General features: G+C 34.6%; 1 protein-coding gene and 1 non-coding gene across 3 annotated transcripts; both read right to left on the bottom strand.

Moving 5' to 3' along the window:
* Positions 1–3,571: 3,571 nt before the first annotated feature.
* Positions 3,572–3,644, bottom strand: TRNAR-ACG (transfer RNA arginine (anticodon ACG)). Its single transcript has one exon. It is a non-coding gene; the product is annotated as a tRNA-Arg (tRNA).
* Positions 3,645–5,428: 1,784 nt separating this feature from the next.
* On the bottom strand, positions 5,429–17,343 carry LOC112801047 (uncharacterized). 2 transcript variants are annotated; one of them, XM_029298280.2, is made up of 19 exons: positions 16,625–17,343; positions 16,085–16,548; positions 15,710–15,992; positions 14,595–14,820; positions 10,099–10,157; positions 9,370–9,507; positions 8,361–8,435; positions 8,205–8,288; positions 8,056–8,117; positions 7,838–7,907; positions 7,501–7,576; positions 7,263–7,393; positions 6,773–6,832; positions 6,562–6,636; positions 6,373–6,477; positions 6,205–6,300; positions 6,030–6,110; positions 5,844–5,945; positions 5,429–5,745 (listed from the first exon to the last, which is right to left on the bottom strand). In XM_029298280.2, exons 4-19 carry the CDS (start codon positions 14,599–14,601, stop codon positions 5,677–5,679), a joined length of 1,290 nt encoding a protein of 429 aa, XP_029154113.1. In that variant the 5' UTR covers positions 14,602–14,820; positions 15,710–15,992; positions 16,085–16,548; positions 16,625–17,343; the 3' UTR covers positions 5,429–5,676. The 2 variants fall into 2 exon arrangements, with proteins under 2 accessions (XP_029154113.1, XP_025699359.1); XM_025843574.3 differs by having other exon boundaries at positions 14,595–14,813; positions 16,085–16,678.
* Between the last annotated feature and the right edge of the window lie 2,568 nt (positions 17,344–19,911).

Below are 19,911 nucleotides of genomic sequence, written 5' to 3'. Positions count from 1 at the left end.
CTTATGCTAGATTTTGTCAAAGTCATGATGAAAAAAGCTTTAGATAGTTTGTTAAGATTCCACTCTAATTTTTTTTAATATTTTCATTTCTAAGTTATAGATTTTAAATTACTAGTGCAGACAAAACTATTTTGTTCTGATAGTCATGAAACTCAACAAAATGGATCATCCAAGACTTAAAAGGAGTTTTATGTTTGAGATTATTATTAGCTTTACATACATGATAGAATTTCGTTATTATGTTGATTGAATTTATAGAGTTAATATTCAATTTAGTTCCAAACTTGTACGTGAATTTCAATTTAATCTCTGAAGTTTTAATTGTATTTTTTAGTTCCCAAATTTTGTAAACGTGATTCACATTAGTTCTTGGGACGATTTTCGGCACAAAAACAATAATAAAACAGTGACATGGACAACCAAATATCATGCTGGAACTTGTAAAACGACGTCCTTATAGATTTGTCACTTAAATAGTCCAAAAATAATGCCGCATCACTTATTTCTGGAGAAAAAAGTTTTAACAAATACCACTTATAATTTTTGGGTAAAGTATTAAATTGGTCTCCTATGTTTAGGCGTAATCTTGTTTTAGTCTTTAAAGTTTAAAGTATCCTATTTGAATCTAAAAAAGTTTTATTTAACTTCAATGTAGTCCCACCGTGAGATCAAAATTAAATAATTAACGAAGTGTCCTACATAACAGCAGTATAAGAACAATGTCGATAATTTGGAGAACAAATACAAGCTCTAGAGGCACAAAATCAACCGAGGATGCATAAATACATTAATTTATCATTCTCCTTACAATTTAAATGAAATATTTTCTATAGAACTAAAGAGAATGACAAATAAATGTATTGATGCATCTACAGTTGATTTTGTTCCTCTGGAGCTTGTACTTGTTCTCTAAACTATCGACCTTGTTCTTGTACTGCTGTCATGTAGAACATTTCGTTAATTATTTAATGTTGACCTCATAGTGGGATTACATTGAAGCTAAATGGAACTTTTTTAGATTCAAATAGGACGCTTTAAACCTTAAGGATCAAAACAGGATTATGTCCAAACATAGGGGACCAGTTTAGTACTTTATCCATAATTTTTTTTAAACTATTGGAGTGCCAAAACAAAAACAATGTCGTTTTACAGAATTCAACATAGCATTCGGCCATCCACATCAGCATTCCGTTAACATTTGTATGTAAAAAATTAGCCTAGGGACTAACCTGAGTCACATTTACAAAGTTTTGGGAGGCAATTAAAACTTTAAGGACTAAATTAAAATTTGCGTACAAGTTGGGAGACCAAATTGAATATTATCTCGAATTTATGATTTTGTAGGGCTATGATTATGTAAAACTTGCTCTATATATATATATATATATATATATATATATATATATATATATATATATATATATAGGTGAATTATATAGTAAAGATGTAAGTTTACAGATTTTTTCTTTAATATAATGAAAGAGATATTAATAAAAGTAGGACCCACATTTTAAATAATAATAAAATAATAAAAAATAACTATAAAAGGAATTATATTCTCTCTCTATACCACTCACATCTGTACACCAGAGTGCTATATATATATATATATATATATATATATATATATATATATATATATATATATATATTATCTTTTGAAACACAATGTTGTATTTTTTGTAGATTTCTACATTTGAGAAGAAAATATTTGATATTGTAGTATTTGTATCCATATAAATTATTATTTATAATGGAAATATTTTTTGTACAATTAATAAAAAAATCTAATGCTGAAAAGATTGTAACAATTTTGACCTACCACAAATGTTTAAAAACGATAAACTTGATGTTGGAGGGATTGTAACGATTTAAAACAGTCACTAGATCTAAAAAAGTGGTCACTAGAATTAATAATTTAGTGACGATTTTAAACCATTGCTAAATATATTGTGATAGTTTAAAACAGTTACGAAATATAAAAAAATTATCGCAAGATTTAGTAATTTAGTGAAACTGTATAACATAAAAAAATACACTAACAGGTGTTACAAATTAGTAATACTTTTATCAACGATGGTCTAAAATCGTTGTTATATCACATAGCAATGCCCGAATTGGTGATGCTTTTTTAACCGTCGTGAAAAGATTTAGTGATGATTTAAACCCTTGCTAAGTAGTAAAAAAAAAGTTGCAGAATACTGTTTTAATGTAGTGAAAAAATACCATTCTGTGATTGATTTCTTTTTACTATAACAAAATATGGGATTTTTAGACAAATAATATAAGAAAATTTGTTCAACATAATTATAATAGAATCATGGAATATCATATTTTTTATTTTACTTGTGTAAACAATTTGCAATTTACTGATGTGGATGAAAAATCAATCAAAAGAAATGAGATCGAAAGAGATAAAAAAAAAAAAAATATTATGTACGTTTGGCTTTTGACTTTAGAACTAATGATCTTTCTATTAATTTTATTATTAGAACCGTAACATTTACTGTCATTTTTTTTTTAAAGTTTATTCCTGTCAAAGGTCCAAAGAAAAAAGAGATCAACGAAGAGTGATTTCAGTTAAAATAAAATGACCGAGGAAAAAGGAACCAATAACGACACAACGAGAGATTCCTGTTAAAAAAGTAGTCAATGAAAATAGCTTACATAGGTTGAATGATATTGCTCCAATCTCTTCCTGTTAAAAAAGTAATCAATAACCCTTTTTTAATCTCTTCCAATCTCTTATTTTTCCTAATTGATTTCTTTTTCGTTATATTTTAATTCGATTTTTTTACACAAATAAAATAAAGATGTACTATGTTGGATGATTCTATTAGGATTATTTTGAACTAATTATTTTTATATTATTTGTGTAAAAATTCCGTATTTTACTACTAATGAAAAAAAAATCAATAAGAAGATATATAGTTTTTGTCATTCTTTTCCATCATTGTTCTTTCTCTATGTTTCCTTTGAATTCAAGAAGCTAGGTTTAATAAAAATTTATTGAGACTATACTTCTTGTAAGTGTGGTTTCAAACCAAACTTTTGTTCGTAAATCGTGATTCTAAACCACCGTGTATTTTGTAATTTACTGTTTGAAACCATTTTACATACACTTGAAATATAATACGAAACGAAAATAACCAACTTTATTTTAAGAGAATTTTATAATATTATATGTATTTTTTAGGAAAAAAAAAGTTTTAACTTAACATTCAAGATGGAAAAAAAATTTATGATTTTTTTTTAAAAGTTTCTAATTATTTACATTATATAAAATAAATTTTACTGAATTTATAAAAAGAAAAATTCTAGACCTGAGTACCTGACGCCATAATAGTGACGTATTTTATTTTTATATCAACTACTAACCACGTTTAGCCTGGTAATTTGGTGATGACCCATGTGGCTAATTGAACCATGCGAATGTTTCTCTTTTCCGTTTTTCTGGTTCTCTACAGACAATAGTAGACAATAGTAAATACTAGGTGTACACCGTTGACCGTTACACGCAAAGGCCGTTTGATAAGAAAAATAAATATAATTTAAAAAATTAAAAAATAAACGACTCCACTGGGGATCGAACCCAGAATCTCTGGTTCCGTAGACCAGCGCCTTATCCATTGGGCCATGGAGTCTTTTACGGATACGCTTTTCCAATTTTAATAACTGTAATATAATTAGAATATACTATTTAGCCTATTATATCGATTCACTTTACGCCCTCATTTGTCTTGTTTGGTTGTTCCTGATTTTAACGATTTTATCCTATTCCATTCCTTTAATAAAGAATCGAATTTTCGTACGGCACTCTGATATCCAAGATTTACACAACATATTAGATGTATATGTACCTATCAATTAAATAGCTGGCAAATATTTCAACCAAAATACCACGTTAATTTTTTTAATTTAATACCCACTTTTACTAGAGACGAAGAGTTTATTTTTTATGCACTAATATTGTAAAATATTTTATAAAGTTGTTATATATGATTATTCAAATAATTAATATAAAAAATAATTATTTTTTATTATTAATATAGTGTTACGTAATTGAATATATATTTAAAATTATTTTAAATTAATAGTGTATCAAAATTAAATTTAAAAAAATAAAAAAGAATTGCACGTTAAGACAACTATTACGTGTATTTTCTTCTCAATTGTTATATGTACATAATAAATCAATCAACAAATCAATTATCCGTATAAAATATATGTTAGGATATAAAATACATATTAAAAATAAATTAAATAACATATATATTTATACATAAGTACATAATAATTTGGTAATTGATTTTTGATGCACATTTTTTTTATTTTATGGGTACATAACTATTATACCTCCTAGAGGCTTAAACACTTTTCTATTGCTTTTAAATGAATTATTTTTACAATTTTTTATAATTAGCTAAAAATTGCATGTCAATATTCTAAAAGTACGATTGAAAAATGTTCTACTAATTTAATAATATATAAGTAAATATTTAAATAAATTTCTTTCATACTTTTATTTTATCTCAATTAAACAACCAACCAAATTTTATTACCAAAAATTGACTATTTAAAGAGGTCTTAGAAAGAGAATATTAAATTCCCAACAGTTTTCTTTCTGTACTCACAAAATTTCCTTTTTATCGCTAGAACTCAAATTCTTAATCAAGTTTTTTTTGCCAGAAACCCTTAATCAAGTTCGATTAAAGGATTAGTGTAGATGTTTAAGCCCAGTAATCTCTACAAAGTAAATTCATACAATGGCATAGTGCATCTAATACATTCATTCCTACAAGGGAAGACACATGTACATTATCTTTTTGGCACACATTTCACATTTCTAAAACTTTGCCAAATGCTACTCTTCAAAATCAGCAAACATCGAATTTTTTAAGAAAAACTATTTGATTCGTACTCCGGCAGTCTGGCGTCCGTGGCCGTTCAGAGAAATTCATCCTCTGACGACTTTAATTTTCCTTCCCTGCAGTCTTCCCTAAACTCGAACAATCACTGATAGCAAGCAAACATCACTTTTATTTCTCCCTTTTTTGTTCTTTTTATCACCTTTCATTATTCCACTCCTCCCTTCCTTCCTATAGAACCCAGACCTCACACTCTTCTTACCTTTGCTGTCACCTCCTTCGTTGTCACTCCATTGGAAAGTGGGTAGTGGTTTTCAGGATTAGAATTTAGGACGAGCAAATTTACAAATCCATTATTTATTATTTTTACATGAAATGATAACATCTAATGAATGGTAAAAATTGGAGGAGAAAAAAAAAAAAAAAAAAAAAAAACTGGAACAAGTGAAGCCAGTTGAAGTGTCTAGATATACAAGTACAACAGGCAAAAGCACACACAAGCATGGAACGAACAAATCAAGGCATAGAAAGGGGAAGGGATATTGGAAAAAAATGTGAAATAAAAATAAAAAAATAAAAAATCACTACATTAACTTCAGTGGGGCAAATGTTGGAATCCGTTCACGATCTAAACAATTAAGGCTATACTGATACAAATTTCTATACTTTCCCTCAATGAATGGTTAGAGCTGAAAAAATTGATGTAATGGAGCTCTGACCAGTTCCAAAAGAAAATTTGTAAAATAACCCTCGAAAAAAAAAAGAAAATTCTCTGGTATATAACATTTATTGCAGAGTATAGTCTATTCTAGTAGAAAATGTTGATTTCCTTTTCCGCCATCTCATAGACATGATCCTTTGCATCAGATAAAGCACTCTGTGATGTGTATTATTATAGTCAGATCCATGAAAAACATAAATAAAGAAGAAAAAGTAGACAACAAAAGCAAATTCAAAATCAGAAGACAAATTTACCTGCCCAAATTTTGTAAGGAAGTTATTCGCAATGTTTATGGATGTAACATTGACATCCTCATTTGACTTCAGAGCTTGAGCAATAGCAAAAGCGCCATCATCCTTTAATCAGATCAATATATGAAATTAGAGATGCTATGGCTTCTGCATGAACTAAAGAATATAGAAGACCAGAGCAATTCATACCCTTATTTCATTAAATCCCAAGTCTAGAGAGGTTAAAGCTTCATTAACCACTTTCAAGCTGCGAGCCAGGCAGAGTGCACCCTGCAATAGTCAATTCATAAAAAGCAGCCTAAGATAACCAACGCAAAAATAATAGGAAAGAAGGGGGAACTGATTCAAGGTACTGTTTACAAACATCATCTCTTAGTCCATTTGCTCGCAGGTCCAGAGTTTCAATTGTAGTATTATATTTTAAAGCATCTGCAATGGATTCTGCTCCCTTTGCTCCTATCTGGAAAGGCATCTTATTAGAAATATAAGTCACTACAAAAAGTTTACATTAGTTCAAGGTGAAAAAGGTTACCTGGCACCAACCAAGCTTAAGTGTTTTTACGTTTCCATGAAACTTCAGAACCTCAGCCAAAGCATTGGCTCCATCTGGCCCAATGGGATTATAACTAAGTTCTAACTATGAACGAGACATAAAATGTTTGTCAGAACAAACAACTGAAGACAAAAAATAGAAGCAGGACATGAAGCTGTCGAGGCTTACAGTGGTAATAACTGAATTATCTTTCAAAACTTTAGCAATAGAAGTCACTCCAACAGCATGAATGTTGTTTCCACCCTGTAAATATTAAATCAGCTAAAGTCATGTCCCAAGAAATTATGTTCCCTCATTCTTTTGGGTTGCTAAAGCCATGCCAGAGGGAGGAATGATGCGGGATAAAGATATATAAATTAACTGGTATAAGTATTCTTACCAGATCTATTGTCGTTATGGAACGGTTTTCCTTCAAAGCATCTGCAATTTTTTCCGCGCCCTGACGATTTAACCCATTCAATATAATGAGTAGTTGAGGACACATATTGGCCTCTAAATATGTAACTTTAGAAGACTATTAATTCTACTGCAGTTAATTGTTTCAGTTATTACATAGGGAAAAACAAAAGTTCAGAGTGGAAGTCACTCTAAAAAGAGTCCCCCACCCCACCTTTCCTTTTGTTGTGTTAATGTTTTGCAGCTCATGCATTTGAAAGATGACGAGAATCTTTACTTTTGACAGTTTATATGGTAATTCACAGTCAGCAGTAATAGATGATTTTAAGATGCTATGATATCACAAATCATATACTATTGCATCTTAACAATTCTATTAGTTGCAAGACTTGGACTATGTTAAACAGTTTTCACAAGATTGGTGATGATCAAAGTATCAAACACTGGGAATAGGTGGACAATTGAGATAATACCTCATCACCAATGTCATTCATGTAAAGGTTCAACCATAGAATGCTCTTGCTCTTCCTGATATACTCAGCAACATGGACCGCACCTTTAGCTGTTATTGAGTTGTTTCCAATGTCCAGAATTGCAAGTTTCCCTGAAAAACAAATAACCTGTCAACTGCTTGTAAAGTGTTACCATGGAATTATTCAAGTAAGAAGGACACAGTTAATATTTAGAAATCATCACAACAGATAGTTTGACCTTTATAGATAGATAATCCTGTCATCAAAGAACGGACTCCTTCATCACCAATAGAATTTCCATGCAGATGAAGCTCCTGCCCAAAACATTTGGAGTAAATCATGCCTATGTAATGCATGAGATAGTCAAATATTTTTTTGTTGTAAAAAGAGAATATATAAAGAAGCAAGAAACATAAACACTCCACATTTTATTGGTAAGACTTACAATTGGTGCTCTCTTAAGAAATTCAGAATATGATTATGTACAGAAGATGTATATTTTGGAATTGAAAAACACAAATGGACCTAATTGCAAATGTGGGCATTACATTTGGTCAAAAATAAAATAATAGTACCCTTAAAGACTTGTTGCCCTCAAGTGCTTTAGCCAATGCATTAGCCCCCAAAGCGCCACCATAATTGCCACTTTAAAAAGTAATAATGTCAGAAAATTTTCAAAATAAAAGGGAATAGAACTTACTTTTTTATTTTTATTTTTTCTGTGTGAGTATGGGAATATTACAAAATCAAAGGATTTTCTTGCAGAAAACATAATGTAAAAATTTTTACTTACTTGAGATGGATATTGCGTAAGCTGTTATTTTCAAGAAGTGCTCCAGCCAAACTTGAAAATCCCTACCTCCATTTTCATTAAACAAATTACATTAAGATTTTGGGCACTGGCTCTACAGTCTTAAGTACAAGCTTATGCATATTACATACAGAATATTCAATCATATTGTTGTTAAGTTCGATAACCCGCAAACTAGAATTCTTCTTCAACATTTCTGCAATAGCTTTTGCCCCCTGCATAACACAAGACGCAATCCTCAGAGAAATGTATCAAACATTCAATGAATCATAGTTATCAATTCGTACCTCATCACCCAAGTCAGTACTGTTTAGCTGGAGCTTCTCAATGCCAGAGTTATCCACCAGTATGTCACATAAGCACTGCAAACAAGGATATGGCACAACATTAATACCTAATGTATGACAACAATCAAGAATACTTGCTAACATTTTTTTCCCCTCTTTTATTTTCTTCTTTTCTTGGCATAAGAGAGGAAGAGTGGATAATAAATATATCTAAAAAATATCTCTAATAATAAGTCTCGGAATATCACCATCATGGTTAGTTAAGCAAGCCATAAGATTCTTGATATTCAGTTCAAGATGCTTAACCGTAGAAGGAAAAAATATATGAAAATATTCTAGATTTCTAGCAAATAAAGTACCAATAAAAGCGCATAGTGTCATAGACTATACATGTCAAGCTTCAAAAAATCTAGTATTTCACTTGAGTAGAGCAACAAGTTAACTAACCATAAAAAAGACAAGACAGGTTCGAATAAAAATAGCTATGCTATATTGAAAAGTGAATTGATCCATTAAAGAATCAAGCTCCAAACACAATTTTGGCTATATTTTTTGGATAATACCCAATACCATATTTAATTGCAAAAGCATAACGAAACCAAAGAAGATGCTATGCTTATATGCTAAACGTGACTTAATCTGCAATGCAATGAAACAATAGGAGAAAATAATTGAGGTTACAACACAAAATTGCAACTGTTTTAAGTTCTTTTTTAAGGACAAGGTGCTTGATGTTCTCTAGAATGAATTAAACTAAGACATAGTTTAGATGATACCCCTACATGTCTCTCTCCTTTCAAATTATCTGAGTTTATAAATAGTGTCGCGTGTTGAAAGCTTACTTACAAATTTTTTAATTAGCATAGTTTATAGTAAAGGAAAGAAAAAGCAAACAAACTGAGAACTGCATTTTCATCGAAGAGCAACCTGTTTCATAATTAGTCCATGTCAAAGTAGTACCAACAAGTATCAAGATAACATAATAAAAAATCAGACTACTGGTACTAACCTTAACTCCTTCATCTCCAACAGGGTTTCCTGAAAGATCAAGAATCTTCAATGCAATGTTTGATTGAAGAACACCATCAAAAGCTTTCAACCCAGCTGCAGTTATTCCATTTGCTGCAAAACTCACTTCCTCCACAATCTATATAGAAAGTATGTCTAAGGACGTGCAGAGCAATAGCAAAAAAGTCTATCTTTGTGAAATATACATGACAAATCAAGAATGAACCTAAATCTGACTTCCATCAAGAGAACATGATATAAGCAGGACAGGACTTGCAAAATTATCATGAAAAATACAGGTTTTCATAAAATATTCTATTTTATCAACAGAAAACTTGAACATAAAAACTTACAAGTGATACTTATAGTCAAGCATTTTCCATTACAATTTACAACTACATAGTTGCTGCCAATATCTATGTATCTACATCATCATCATCATCAACTACAATAACATTAACACATGCCACCCTTATTTAATGAGGAAAAAGCATATTACTTTATCAATCTTAAGTGACATCTATGTTTGGTTCTCAAAGATAGCAATTAATAATTAATTCAGCTATTAGTAAATTTATTATACCATGTAAACAACTACTCTAACAATACATGTGGACAGCTGCACACTATTGTAAGTATTTGTAAGTACAATTGAAATTTGCAAGCATACAGTGAGCAAAAATTACCCAGCAATATAAGAAAGCAATGATATAAAGAAGGATAACTGTACCTGGTTGTATGCCAAGCTCTCAGCAAGAAAGAATAACCCTTCATCGCCGAAGTTCCGTCCTATCAAATTAAACATATGATCATTGAATTTTGGCTTTAATTTACTTAGTTCTTTCAAGTTTCAATAGTACCCTTGCTTTAAAATAGTAGCGTCAAGTGCCTTGAGTGTATTAAAATTGAGATTGGACAATGGCCTAGTTGTAACGACCGAGAAAAAAACGTGCGATAATTGAAACTTCTTTCTGTTACAAGAGCCTAACAGACTATAGTCAGAAGTTACAATAAATGAGAGATAATTTCTATGAATGTGTTGATTAGAGGAAATAAGAGGAAGAACTCGTATTATTTCATTTCATCTAGAAGGGGTATATATACAAATATCTATCAACTACTATCATCAACAGTAAGTTACTAACTACCAACTACTTGCTGACTATCAACATTCCGTCTCAAGCTTGAGTATATAGATCATATGTACCAAGCTTGTTACATAAATAACTTATTATGGGACCTCTTGCCTAAGTTGAGAGATATTAGTCAATTGGTCAAGTGGTGACATAACTGTTGTTTATTACAAGTTATATTGTCATTGCCACTGCCCGTAATAACAATATAATTAGCGTACACAATTAGATATTTACATCCTCGAGGAGTGTGGCGATAGTAAGCAGAGTGATCTTTTTGCTTTGAATCATGCCAAATTGCTTAACTATAATGGAAAATCTTCCAAACCAAACTCAAAGATTCTTAAGTCTATAAATTGATTTCCGAAGGCGAGAAACTAGGCTAGAAGACTCCCCGAGTAACAAACTCAGGTGGTTGCTTCATGAATCACGAAGAAAAGCATTTGATATCTAATCGATATAGTGGCCAATGACAAATTGTGGCGATTGTGAGGAAAAGACAAACAAAGGCCATCTTGGCCACAGGAGAAAATGTGTCACCATGAGGCCAAATCCTTTGGCAACTAAGTGAGCTTTGAGAATATTCACGATATAAACCCACCAACAACCAACCACAGATTTCATGTATGAAAAAGAGGTGAGTTCCCAAGTATCATTCTCCTAAAGCATAGACATTTCATCAAGCATGGCTTCTCTCCACCCGGGACGAGATAGGGCTTCACCCAGATTTTTAGGAAGAGACACAAGACAAAGATGACGCACAAGTATAGTATCCTGGAGAGATACAGTGATAACTCAAAGCAACATAATATGTAGAAGAATTTCAGGCCAAACATATACCTTTTCAAATGCCAATAAGGAGTTCAAACTCAGTAGGCTGGATCAAAATTGATAAAGGAGTCGACATCGAAGGTGAGTTTGGAATAGCCTATGTGAAATATCTGTGTGGTTTGGGCACAGGTGCAGCGGGACGGGCATGAGTCCAGCGATGATAGATTTGAATGTAAGGTGGATGAGTGGGAGACAGGTGTTGGGCTACGAGGAAGAGGATTATGATGTTTTGTAGCCATGGGTAAAATAGGGGATCATAATCAAAGAATGTTACTCTAAATATCCTAAAAAAAACCTTTGGAGACCTAGCATACCCAAGAAAAACACATCTGAGGGACCTAGTGGAAAGTTTGTCAAGTTCTAGGGTAAGATTGTTGGACAAAACAAGTAGAGCCAAAGATATGGGGAGGAAGACAATGCATGGGAGTGTGAGGAAAACAAACCAAGTGTGAGGACTTATGACTTAAAACTGAAGAGGGCATGTGATTAATGAAATAGCATGCAGAGAGGAAAGCATCTCCTCAAAAATTGAGAAGGAACATGATAATGAAGAAAAAGAGTCCTAGTGGTCTAAATTATATGACAATTTTTTCCTTCAGCCAACCTATTTTGTTGAGGGGTATGAGCACATAATGTTTGATGAAAGACACCATGAGACGCCATAAAATTTTGAAACTGATAAGATATGTATTCTTTAGCATTGTCACTATGCAATGTATGTATTGGAACACCAAATTGAGTTTGCATTTCTTTACAGAACTTAGTAAAGGTGGAAAACAACTCAAACCAATTTTTATTAAAATAATCAAGTACTATGGGAATAATTATCAATAAAAGTCAAAATGCTTGAATACTGAAGTGGACACGATCTGACTAGGACCCCAAATATCTGATGGACCAAAGCAAAAGGTGACAATGCACGTTTATTGTCACTTAGAAAATAACTACTGTTATGTTTCCCAAGTTGACACAACTCACATGATAGACTAGATAAGCTAGAGTGGCTAGGGTGTCTTAAGATTGGAGAGGCTGGGATGGCCTAACTGAGCGTGGATTATGAGAGGGTTAGTGGTGGAGTGGTTGTAAACACGAGGCAAAGAAAGAATGTAAAGGCCATTGGAATCATATCCGACGCCAATGATTCGACTCAAACCGTTCCAAAAAAATCAACATGATAAATGGAGATAGCTGATCATTCCAGGAAATCATTTTAATCATCAATGTTAGCCAATCCCCCCCCCCCCCCCCCCAACACTTTCCTTCCCCTTATTTTGGGAAAAACCCCAAGTTTGAGGTTGTGACTTGTGAGGTAAGAGCAGAAAACATCAATGGATGTTGATACATTGGTAGTTCAACTGAATGTTTAGCAGAAACCCAAAGTAATGAAGATCAAACCACATTAAGGAACGAAATAGTGGGGGAACCAAGAATTAAATCATACTCAGGAGGTAATTCATACAATGCCATGGGCATAAAGAACGTTCTTCGTTATTCTAAATCTTTGTCTAGGGAAGTGGCAGGAGGCGATAACTCATTGAAATCATGGAGAGTACCATGCATCTTTCCTAGGTATGCAAACATAGGACCATCAATCTAACAAGGGGAACCAATGCTCATCATCTTTTGACAAACCCCATACAAACGACTTGTATCATTAGTGCAAAGTGCATTTGGCTGCGTCCAAACAGCTTCACAAGTGACGTGTGCACGAAAAATCTGTTTAATAGAAGAATGAATGGTATTCTTGATAATCCTACAAAGTTGGGCATCATTATTAATCCACTTGGCACAATCAGTGGCAACAATTTCTTCAGTCTTTTCGGTGAGATGTTCTACATAATCCTAGCCAATTAAGTACAACTCGATATCCATGGCCCAAGAATCATAACTACTTCATCAAGTTTGTCCATGGCAAGAGGTACCAGCGTAGGTAGCAGTAGAAATAGTAGTAGCCATGGAGACAAGAAATATATCAGCAACACAGGAAGAACATGCCCAGGGGCAAAAACGGAAAGTCACAAATAGCAAAACAGCAACACTGTTGACAGGGTTGGGCATCCGAGGACAAGTCAAGGATGATGATGTGATTTTTTGTCAGATTGGCCGACAGAGTAAACTGTTCTAATAGAAGCTGGAAGGGGTTGTTTGGGCTGCTGGAGATAGAGGAACAAGGCAGGGGATGCTCCAGTGGCCGGAAAGATATACTGTTCTGGAAGTTTTTCAAAAGAGGTCCGTGGATCCTCTCATGGTGCACAATGAATTTTCTCTCTAGGCTCTAGATACCATGTTAATGTAGAGGAAGTAAGAGAAAGAACTCGTGTTATTTCATTTCATCTAAAAGGGATATATGTACAGATATCTATCAACTACTATCATAAATACTAAGTTACAAACTACTAACTACATACTGATTTTCAACAGAATGCTTAGTTTCTATACAACTAGTTACTATGTATGCCTGGTTTCAATGTAGTTAATATCTCATTTCAACAAACTTAATTCAATCCTTCAAGTTAGCCCAAAGCAGAAGCATGATCTGATGCTCACATCAATAAAGAGGGAACTTGAACCATATATCAACCCACTGTGGGATTCAATGCACTCTCTCACGTAAAATGCATGACATTTGAAATACAATGTTATTGACACAGTACATCTGCAGGAGATAGGCTATAATAGTATGTCATGCAACAAAAATTTCCAATAGCTTTAGCTTTTAGGGATTGAAAAAGGCTCAACTCCAACCTCAGTTACAATAGAGTCAACAACAATAAAGCTTGAAATCTCTCATCTCATGTTAGAAGTTCTTAAAACGTGTTAAATGTTTTATTTAGAAATCTATTCACAAGTTTGGAGCTTAGGACAGGTTTAGAAAATAAATTCCATGTTACCGATACCTGAAAAACTAATCGAATCCATTTTGTTTAGATAATTACTCAATTATCTTATTTAAAATATGTAAAACAGCCAAGTAATGAAGAGTATGATTGTCAATCAAATAATAAAAAATTAAAGTAAAGTTTAAGAGAATTAGTGGATATCTAAATAGCGTAAAAAATGGATTTCAAAACCAGATTAATTCCTGAAACTGAAGCTCCAAATCCACTAGATTAGTGTGTGAAAATTAGGATATTCATAAAACTTTCAACTGAACTTAATTGTTTTTAATTTTTAATTTTTTGGGTCAAAATGCACCAATGAAGATTTTGGTTTGAGCAATGAATAATGACTATTCTTTCTTATGTCAACACACCCAACATACCTGACATATCAATACTTGGAAATGACCTCAGTTCTCGAGCAAACTCATTCAGCTTCTGCTTAGATTGCCTTTCAATCTTTGCACCTAGCTGGGATAACAAATTGGTGCCAGCAGCAATAGACCATTTCACTCCTTGTGAAGCAGATTGGCCTTCGACAGTTGATGACTCCAATCGCTTTGGAGTTGGATAAAGAATCTTCTCCACTATTTTCCAAACAACTGTAAGCTGGAAACAAATTAGTATCACCAATATGAAATTTAACAAATAATGCATGCTTGCAATCACAACCAGTAGACAAAAAAGTAAAGAAACATATTAATATCAACAAAACACCGCTCATTACTAAGAAGCTCAAAAACATTCCCTGTGGGGGATATCATGTAGCAGAGCTTCAATGAGGATTTTGTTCCTTTTTTTTTTTGGTGTGGTAGGGGATAAAGAATTAAAATTGCAGGCAAGATTAACAGATGTATAAAAACAATAAGGAAAGTCAAAGCCTCCATAAGAAGGCACAACATGCTACCCTACAGATACTGCATTAAATACATAATTAAATACCATCTGATACTAAAACAATGCATCATACAATTTTGTTCTTTAGATTATTTTTTTAAACCTTTTCGTCAATATGAGTAAAATAATATAAGAAATTGATAAATGTTATTCTTCTTTGGTACCTTCCATGAGTCTATGACATTTTTCTGAAAAAAAAAATTATGTTTTCCACCTTTTCTGTTCACTCATGAATCAAACACAACTAAGCATTGCCCCCACTACTTAAGGTCCGCTATATACACAACTATTTGGGACGGAGGTAGTATATGTTTCGGAAATGTTATGAAATAAGCAAAGTACTTTTTGACATATACGTTACCCTTACCCTTACCCTTTCCTTTACCTTACCCTATGATTCTTTCGTCTTTCTTTTTTTCCTCCAAAAACAAATGTCAATTCCATAGGTTGTAAGGACAATGTGTCATATAATTGTAGAAGCAACAATATGAACTCACCAAGACTCACCAAATTACAATAGAAAGAAAAAATGCACCCAAAAATAAATAAAAAATAAAAACTACAACAACAAAGGAATAAATGGAAACTATGTAAGGGATACCAAAAGAGATGGCGAAAATCAATCCAAATGGAGCAACAAAGTCAGCAACTCGTTTCAGAGGGGCAATTGGCGCCGCGGTGGCCTGAGACCGGCGGTAGACTCTGCGAGAACCGGTGGAACGAGCCGGAGTTCCTTCAACGCTGGAAGAGGCCTTAACGACGAAGCATCCAAACCGCGCTCTGGAGGCTGCACGCGTTCTCCAAATCGGAAGCAGTGTGAGCTTGCCCAAACCGGCTGCAGTCAGCGGCAGCGATTGCAGTCGGCGGTGGCGGCAGCAACGAACCTGCATATAGAAAGAGCGAAAGGCGTTAGGGTTTTGTAGAATATGAGGGAGAAGAAACGATAAGTTATGGTAGTTAGAGAGTTAGTTATTACTTGAGGGTGAGAGTAGAGAGAGAGAGTGGAAGTGAAGGCCATAAGTAGGAGGATTATGAGAAATGAAGAAGCATAGATTCGACGCAGTGATTATTGATTTCACCGGAGAGGCTTTGCTTGGTGGAAGTGGAAGTGAGAGAGCTGAGAAGTGCAGAGAAAAAAAAGGAAGAGTGGGAAGAAGGTAGCTTGGTAGCTAGTATTAGTAAGACTATCAGTTATCAGTGTCGTCGTTCTCTCCAATTTCCATTATCAACTACGGCTATACTAGTAAGTAGTAAGTGAGATTGAAAAGCGTTGGTGGTTTGGGCTTTATGGGGCAATTCGGCCTGACTCGAGTCCAAGATAAGTGGGCTCAACCAGATCTATTTTCATGGTTTATGAAAATTGGCCCAGGCATCCATTTAGCCTCATGAGGGGCAGTTACGTCCGGGGAGGACACTCCAGATCACATACTCCAGATGATGCTGCAGGAAGATACAACAATTAGATACTCAACGAGGGGAAGAAAGTAAGGGTAGAAGTAGAGGGACAAGAATATACAGGCAATCAAGACTCAACCCTCACACCAAGAGAAGAGGAATGGATGGTAGAGCCGAAGAGATAGAGTGAAGGGGGGAACAAAAGAGGTCATTCAGCGATATGGTGAGAAAGGGTAGAATCCAAGTAGAAACTGACAAGAAAGAACGTAGCAGGCAAACCACAATAGAGATGGAGACCACGGAAGGAGGGGTAGCTCCCGTCCTTAGGCGGATTCCCAGACCGTTTCTCAGGAGATGGTCTTAGCCGGAGGTGGGGGTCCTGCTTTGCCTGGCCTGAGGAGCATATGGTCGTGGTTTCAGTTGCTGAAGTGAGTCGGAAGCGGAGGAGGTCAGTGGATAGTAGCAGTGGTGAGAACTTGGAGGAGGAGGGACCGGTCCTGTCAGTAATGGATCGGAATTTTGATGCTCTAGCCTTTATTGATTAGTACCTCTTCTTCCTTAGTATCGAGGAGTACTTTTACGACTGTAACGTTACTGGTCAAGTAAGGTTGGCGTATCGGACTCTTCTCTGCATTTCTGTTAACGTTCGCAAGGCGGAGCTGTTGTTGGCTCAGGTGGGTCTCCTCGATAGCAAGCTTCGCCAATCTCAGGCGAAGGTTGGGAAGCTGAAGGGAGAGTTGGAGGTGGCGGAGGCGGTTTGGCTAAAGGCAGCGAAAGATGCCGAGAATGCTGGTGCCGAGCTTCTCTGTCTTTTCGGAGTTTAAACTTCTCTCCTCACTCAACTTGTTTGTGAGCGTACGCTACAACATTTTGGGTTTATGTCCACGATTTTTTTTTCATGGTAAAAAATCGTGACCATAGACCCTCTGTGGTCACGGTTTTTAAGGGTGACAAAAAAAGCTATGGTCACAGTTTTTTTGGAAAGGGTGACCATAGAGTACTTATAGTCACGGTTTTTTAAAAAAAGGTGGCCTAAAAGAATCTATGGTCACGGTTTTGAGGGGTGGCCTAAAGGGGTCTATGGTCATGGTTTTTTATAATGACCAAAAAGGGTCTATTGTCACGGTTTTTCAAAAAAGGGTGGCCTAAAAGAGTCTATGGTCACGGTTTTGGGTGGCCTAAAAGGATCTATGGTCACGGTTTTGGGGGTGACCTAAAGGGGTCTATGGTCACGGTTTTTCACAGTGACCAAAAAGGGGCTATGGTCACGTTTTTTCAAAAGAGGGTGACCTAAAAGGGTCTATGGTCACGGTTTTGGAGGGTGGCCTAAAAGGGTCTATGGTCACGGTTTTGGAGGTGACCTAAAGAAGTCTATGGTCACGATTTTTTACAGTGACCAAAAAGGGTCTATGGTCACGGTTTTTCGGAAGGGTGACCTAAAAGAGTTTATGGCCACGGTTTTGGAGGGTAACCTAAAGGGGTTTATGGTCACAATTTTGAGGGGTGGCCTAAAAGGGTCTATGGTCACGGTTTTAGGGGGTGACCTAAAGGGGTCTATGGTCACGGTTTTTTATAGTGACCAAAAAGAGTCTATGGTCACGGTTTTTCAGAAGGGTGACCTAAAAGGGTTTATGTTCACGGTTTTGGAAGGTGACTTAAAGGGGTCTATAGTCACGGTTTTGAAGGGTGACCTAAAAGGATCTATGGTCACGGTTTTAATGGTTGACCTAAAGGGGTCTATGGTCACGGTTTTTTACAGTGACAAAAAAGAGTCTATGGTCACGGTTTTTCAGAAGGGTGACCTAAAAGGGTCTATGGTCACGGTTTTGGGGGAAGACCTAAAAGGGTCTATGGTCACGATTTTAGGAGTGACCTAAAACAGTCTATGGTCACGGTTTTACGAAAGGATGACCTAAAAAGGTTTATGGTCACGGTTTTGGAAAGTGACCTAAAAGTATCTATGATCACGGTTTTAGGAGATTGTCCAACGAATCATAAGCTTCTCTGTGTCGTTCGTCGCACGTCGTGGGTCATCGTGCTCATCTATTGTCGCTCGCCATGTCCTCATTGTTCAAAAAATTGTCTTTACTAAAAAGTAAATAAATCAAAGTTATGAGATTTTGAATTTTAAATTAATTTAAATTTATATAATTTTCAATTACAATTAGATATTTTTGTTTATTTAAAATTAATAAGTTAGATTTTTACTTAATTAAAATTTAAAATTTTAATAATTAAAAATAAAAAAAAATTATATATAATTTAAATTAAATAATTAAAAATTTTAATTAATTTTATAAATAAACAAATTATTTAATTACCTCAATTTTTAAATTAAAATACTTATTTAAAAAATCAATTAATAAATTAATTAAATAAAATGATACTTTTAAAATAATTTTATTGAGATAGAATTTAATTTTTAATAACTATTATATTCCCTAATGTTTATTAAAGTTACTCAAATCCTTATTCCCAAATTAAAACCCAAAAACCCTAATCCTAACTCCTCTTGCTGCCCTTCAGCCGCCACCTCTCACCCTCACCCCTCACCCCTCACTCATGCATACACACACTCCCTCTTCACACAACACACACGGGCAACTTTTCCCCTCACCCACACCGAGAGAGAAGAGAAGAACGGAGGAGGGAGAAGCTGCCCAGTCGCGGTCGCCATCCGTAGAGCTGTGAGTAGAGCCGCTGTTGTCGCGTGCCATAAGAGAGGAAGAGAGATCGGGAAGAGAGAGAAGGACAGGGGGAGAAGGAAGCACGCGACAGAGAAGGGGGCACTACTTGCGCCGCTACACCTCGTCGTCGTCCGCTGTTGGGGCTGCTGCGGGGTGTGCCGTCGCCGTCGAACTTGGTGGAGGAGAGAGGAACGCCATGGCCAGAGAGGAGAAGGAGTGTTTCACGAGGAGAAGGAGGCGCTACCCGCACCGTCGTTCATACCTGTCATTTCTCGAGCTCGTCGTCGCTACGTCTTCAAGGAAAGGGTCTCTTTGGAAGAACTTCCTTCCGCCATTTCCTCTTTGACTCACCTCACTGACATGGCCAACCTCTTTAGTCTTCAATGCAGGTTGTTAACTTTTTACTATTTTGCTTCTTTTTCATTGCATACTTATCACATCTCAAATCCTACAATAAAATGGAGTTCTACAATTAATTTCAGATTCGTCAAAGTACTGAATACTTTAGTCACTTAACAATGGTTTAGGATTTAAGTTCTGAGAATGGAAAAATTTGGTGGTCCAATTTGACAATAAGACAAGAGTTATTGATTTTGTTATCATTTAGCTATTTTATTATTAATTTTTTTGAAATTATTTGCCTTCAATTCATGGATTACTGATGTAACTAATGAAGATGTGGCTCCTATTTTTCATGTACATGAGTTAATAATGATTTGGA

This window comes from Arachis hypogaea, chromosome 5 (genome assembly GCF_003086295.3).
Source record: "Arachis hypogaea cultivar Tifrunner chromosome 5, arahy.Tifrunner.gnm2.J5K5, whole genome shotgun sequence".
Taxonomy (NCBI): Eukaryota; Viridiplantae; Streptophyta; class Magnoliopsida; order Fabales; family Fabaceae; genus Arachis; species Arachis hypogaea.
This window is presented reverse-complemented; position numbering and strand designations above follow the sequence as displayed.

Coding starts and splice junctions, on each gene's coding strand:
- LOC112801047 (XM_025843574.3), bottom strand. CDS start 16,126: ATGGCCTTCACTTCCACTCTCTCTCTCTACTCTCACCCTCAA. Junction 8,436..9,369: donor TTGGAGATGAAGGAGTTAAG/GTTAGTACCAGT, acceptor CCTTGTTTGCAG/TGCTTATGTGACATACTGGT. Junction 8,289..8,360: donor GTACTGACTTGGGTGATGAG/GTACGAATTGAT, acceptor TGTGTTATGCAG/GGGGCAAAAGCTATTGCAGA.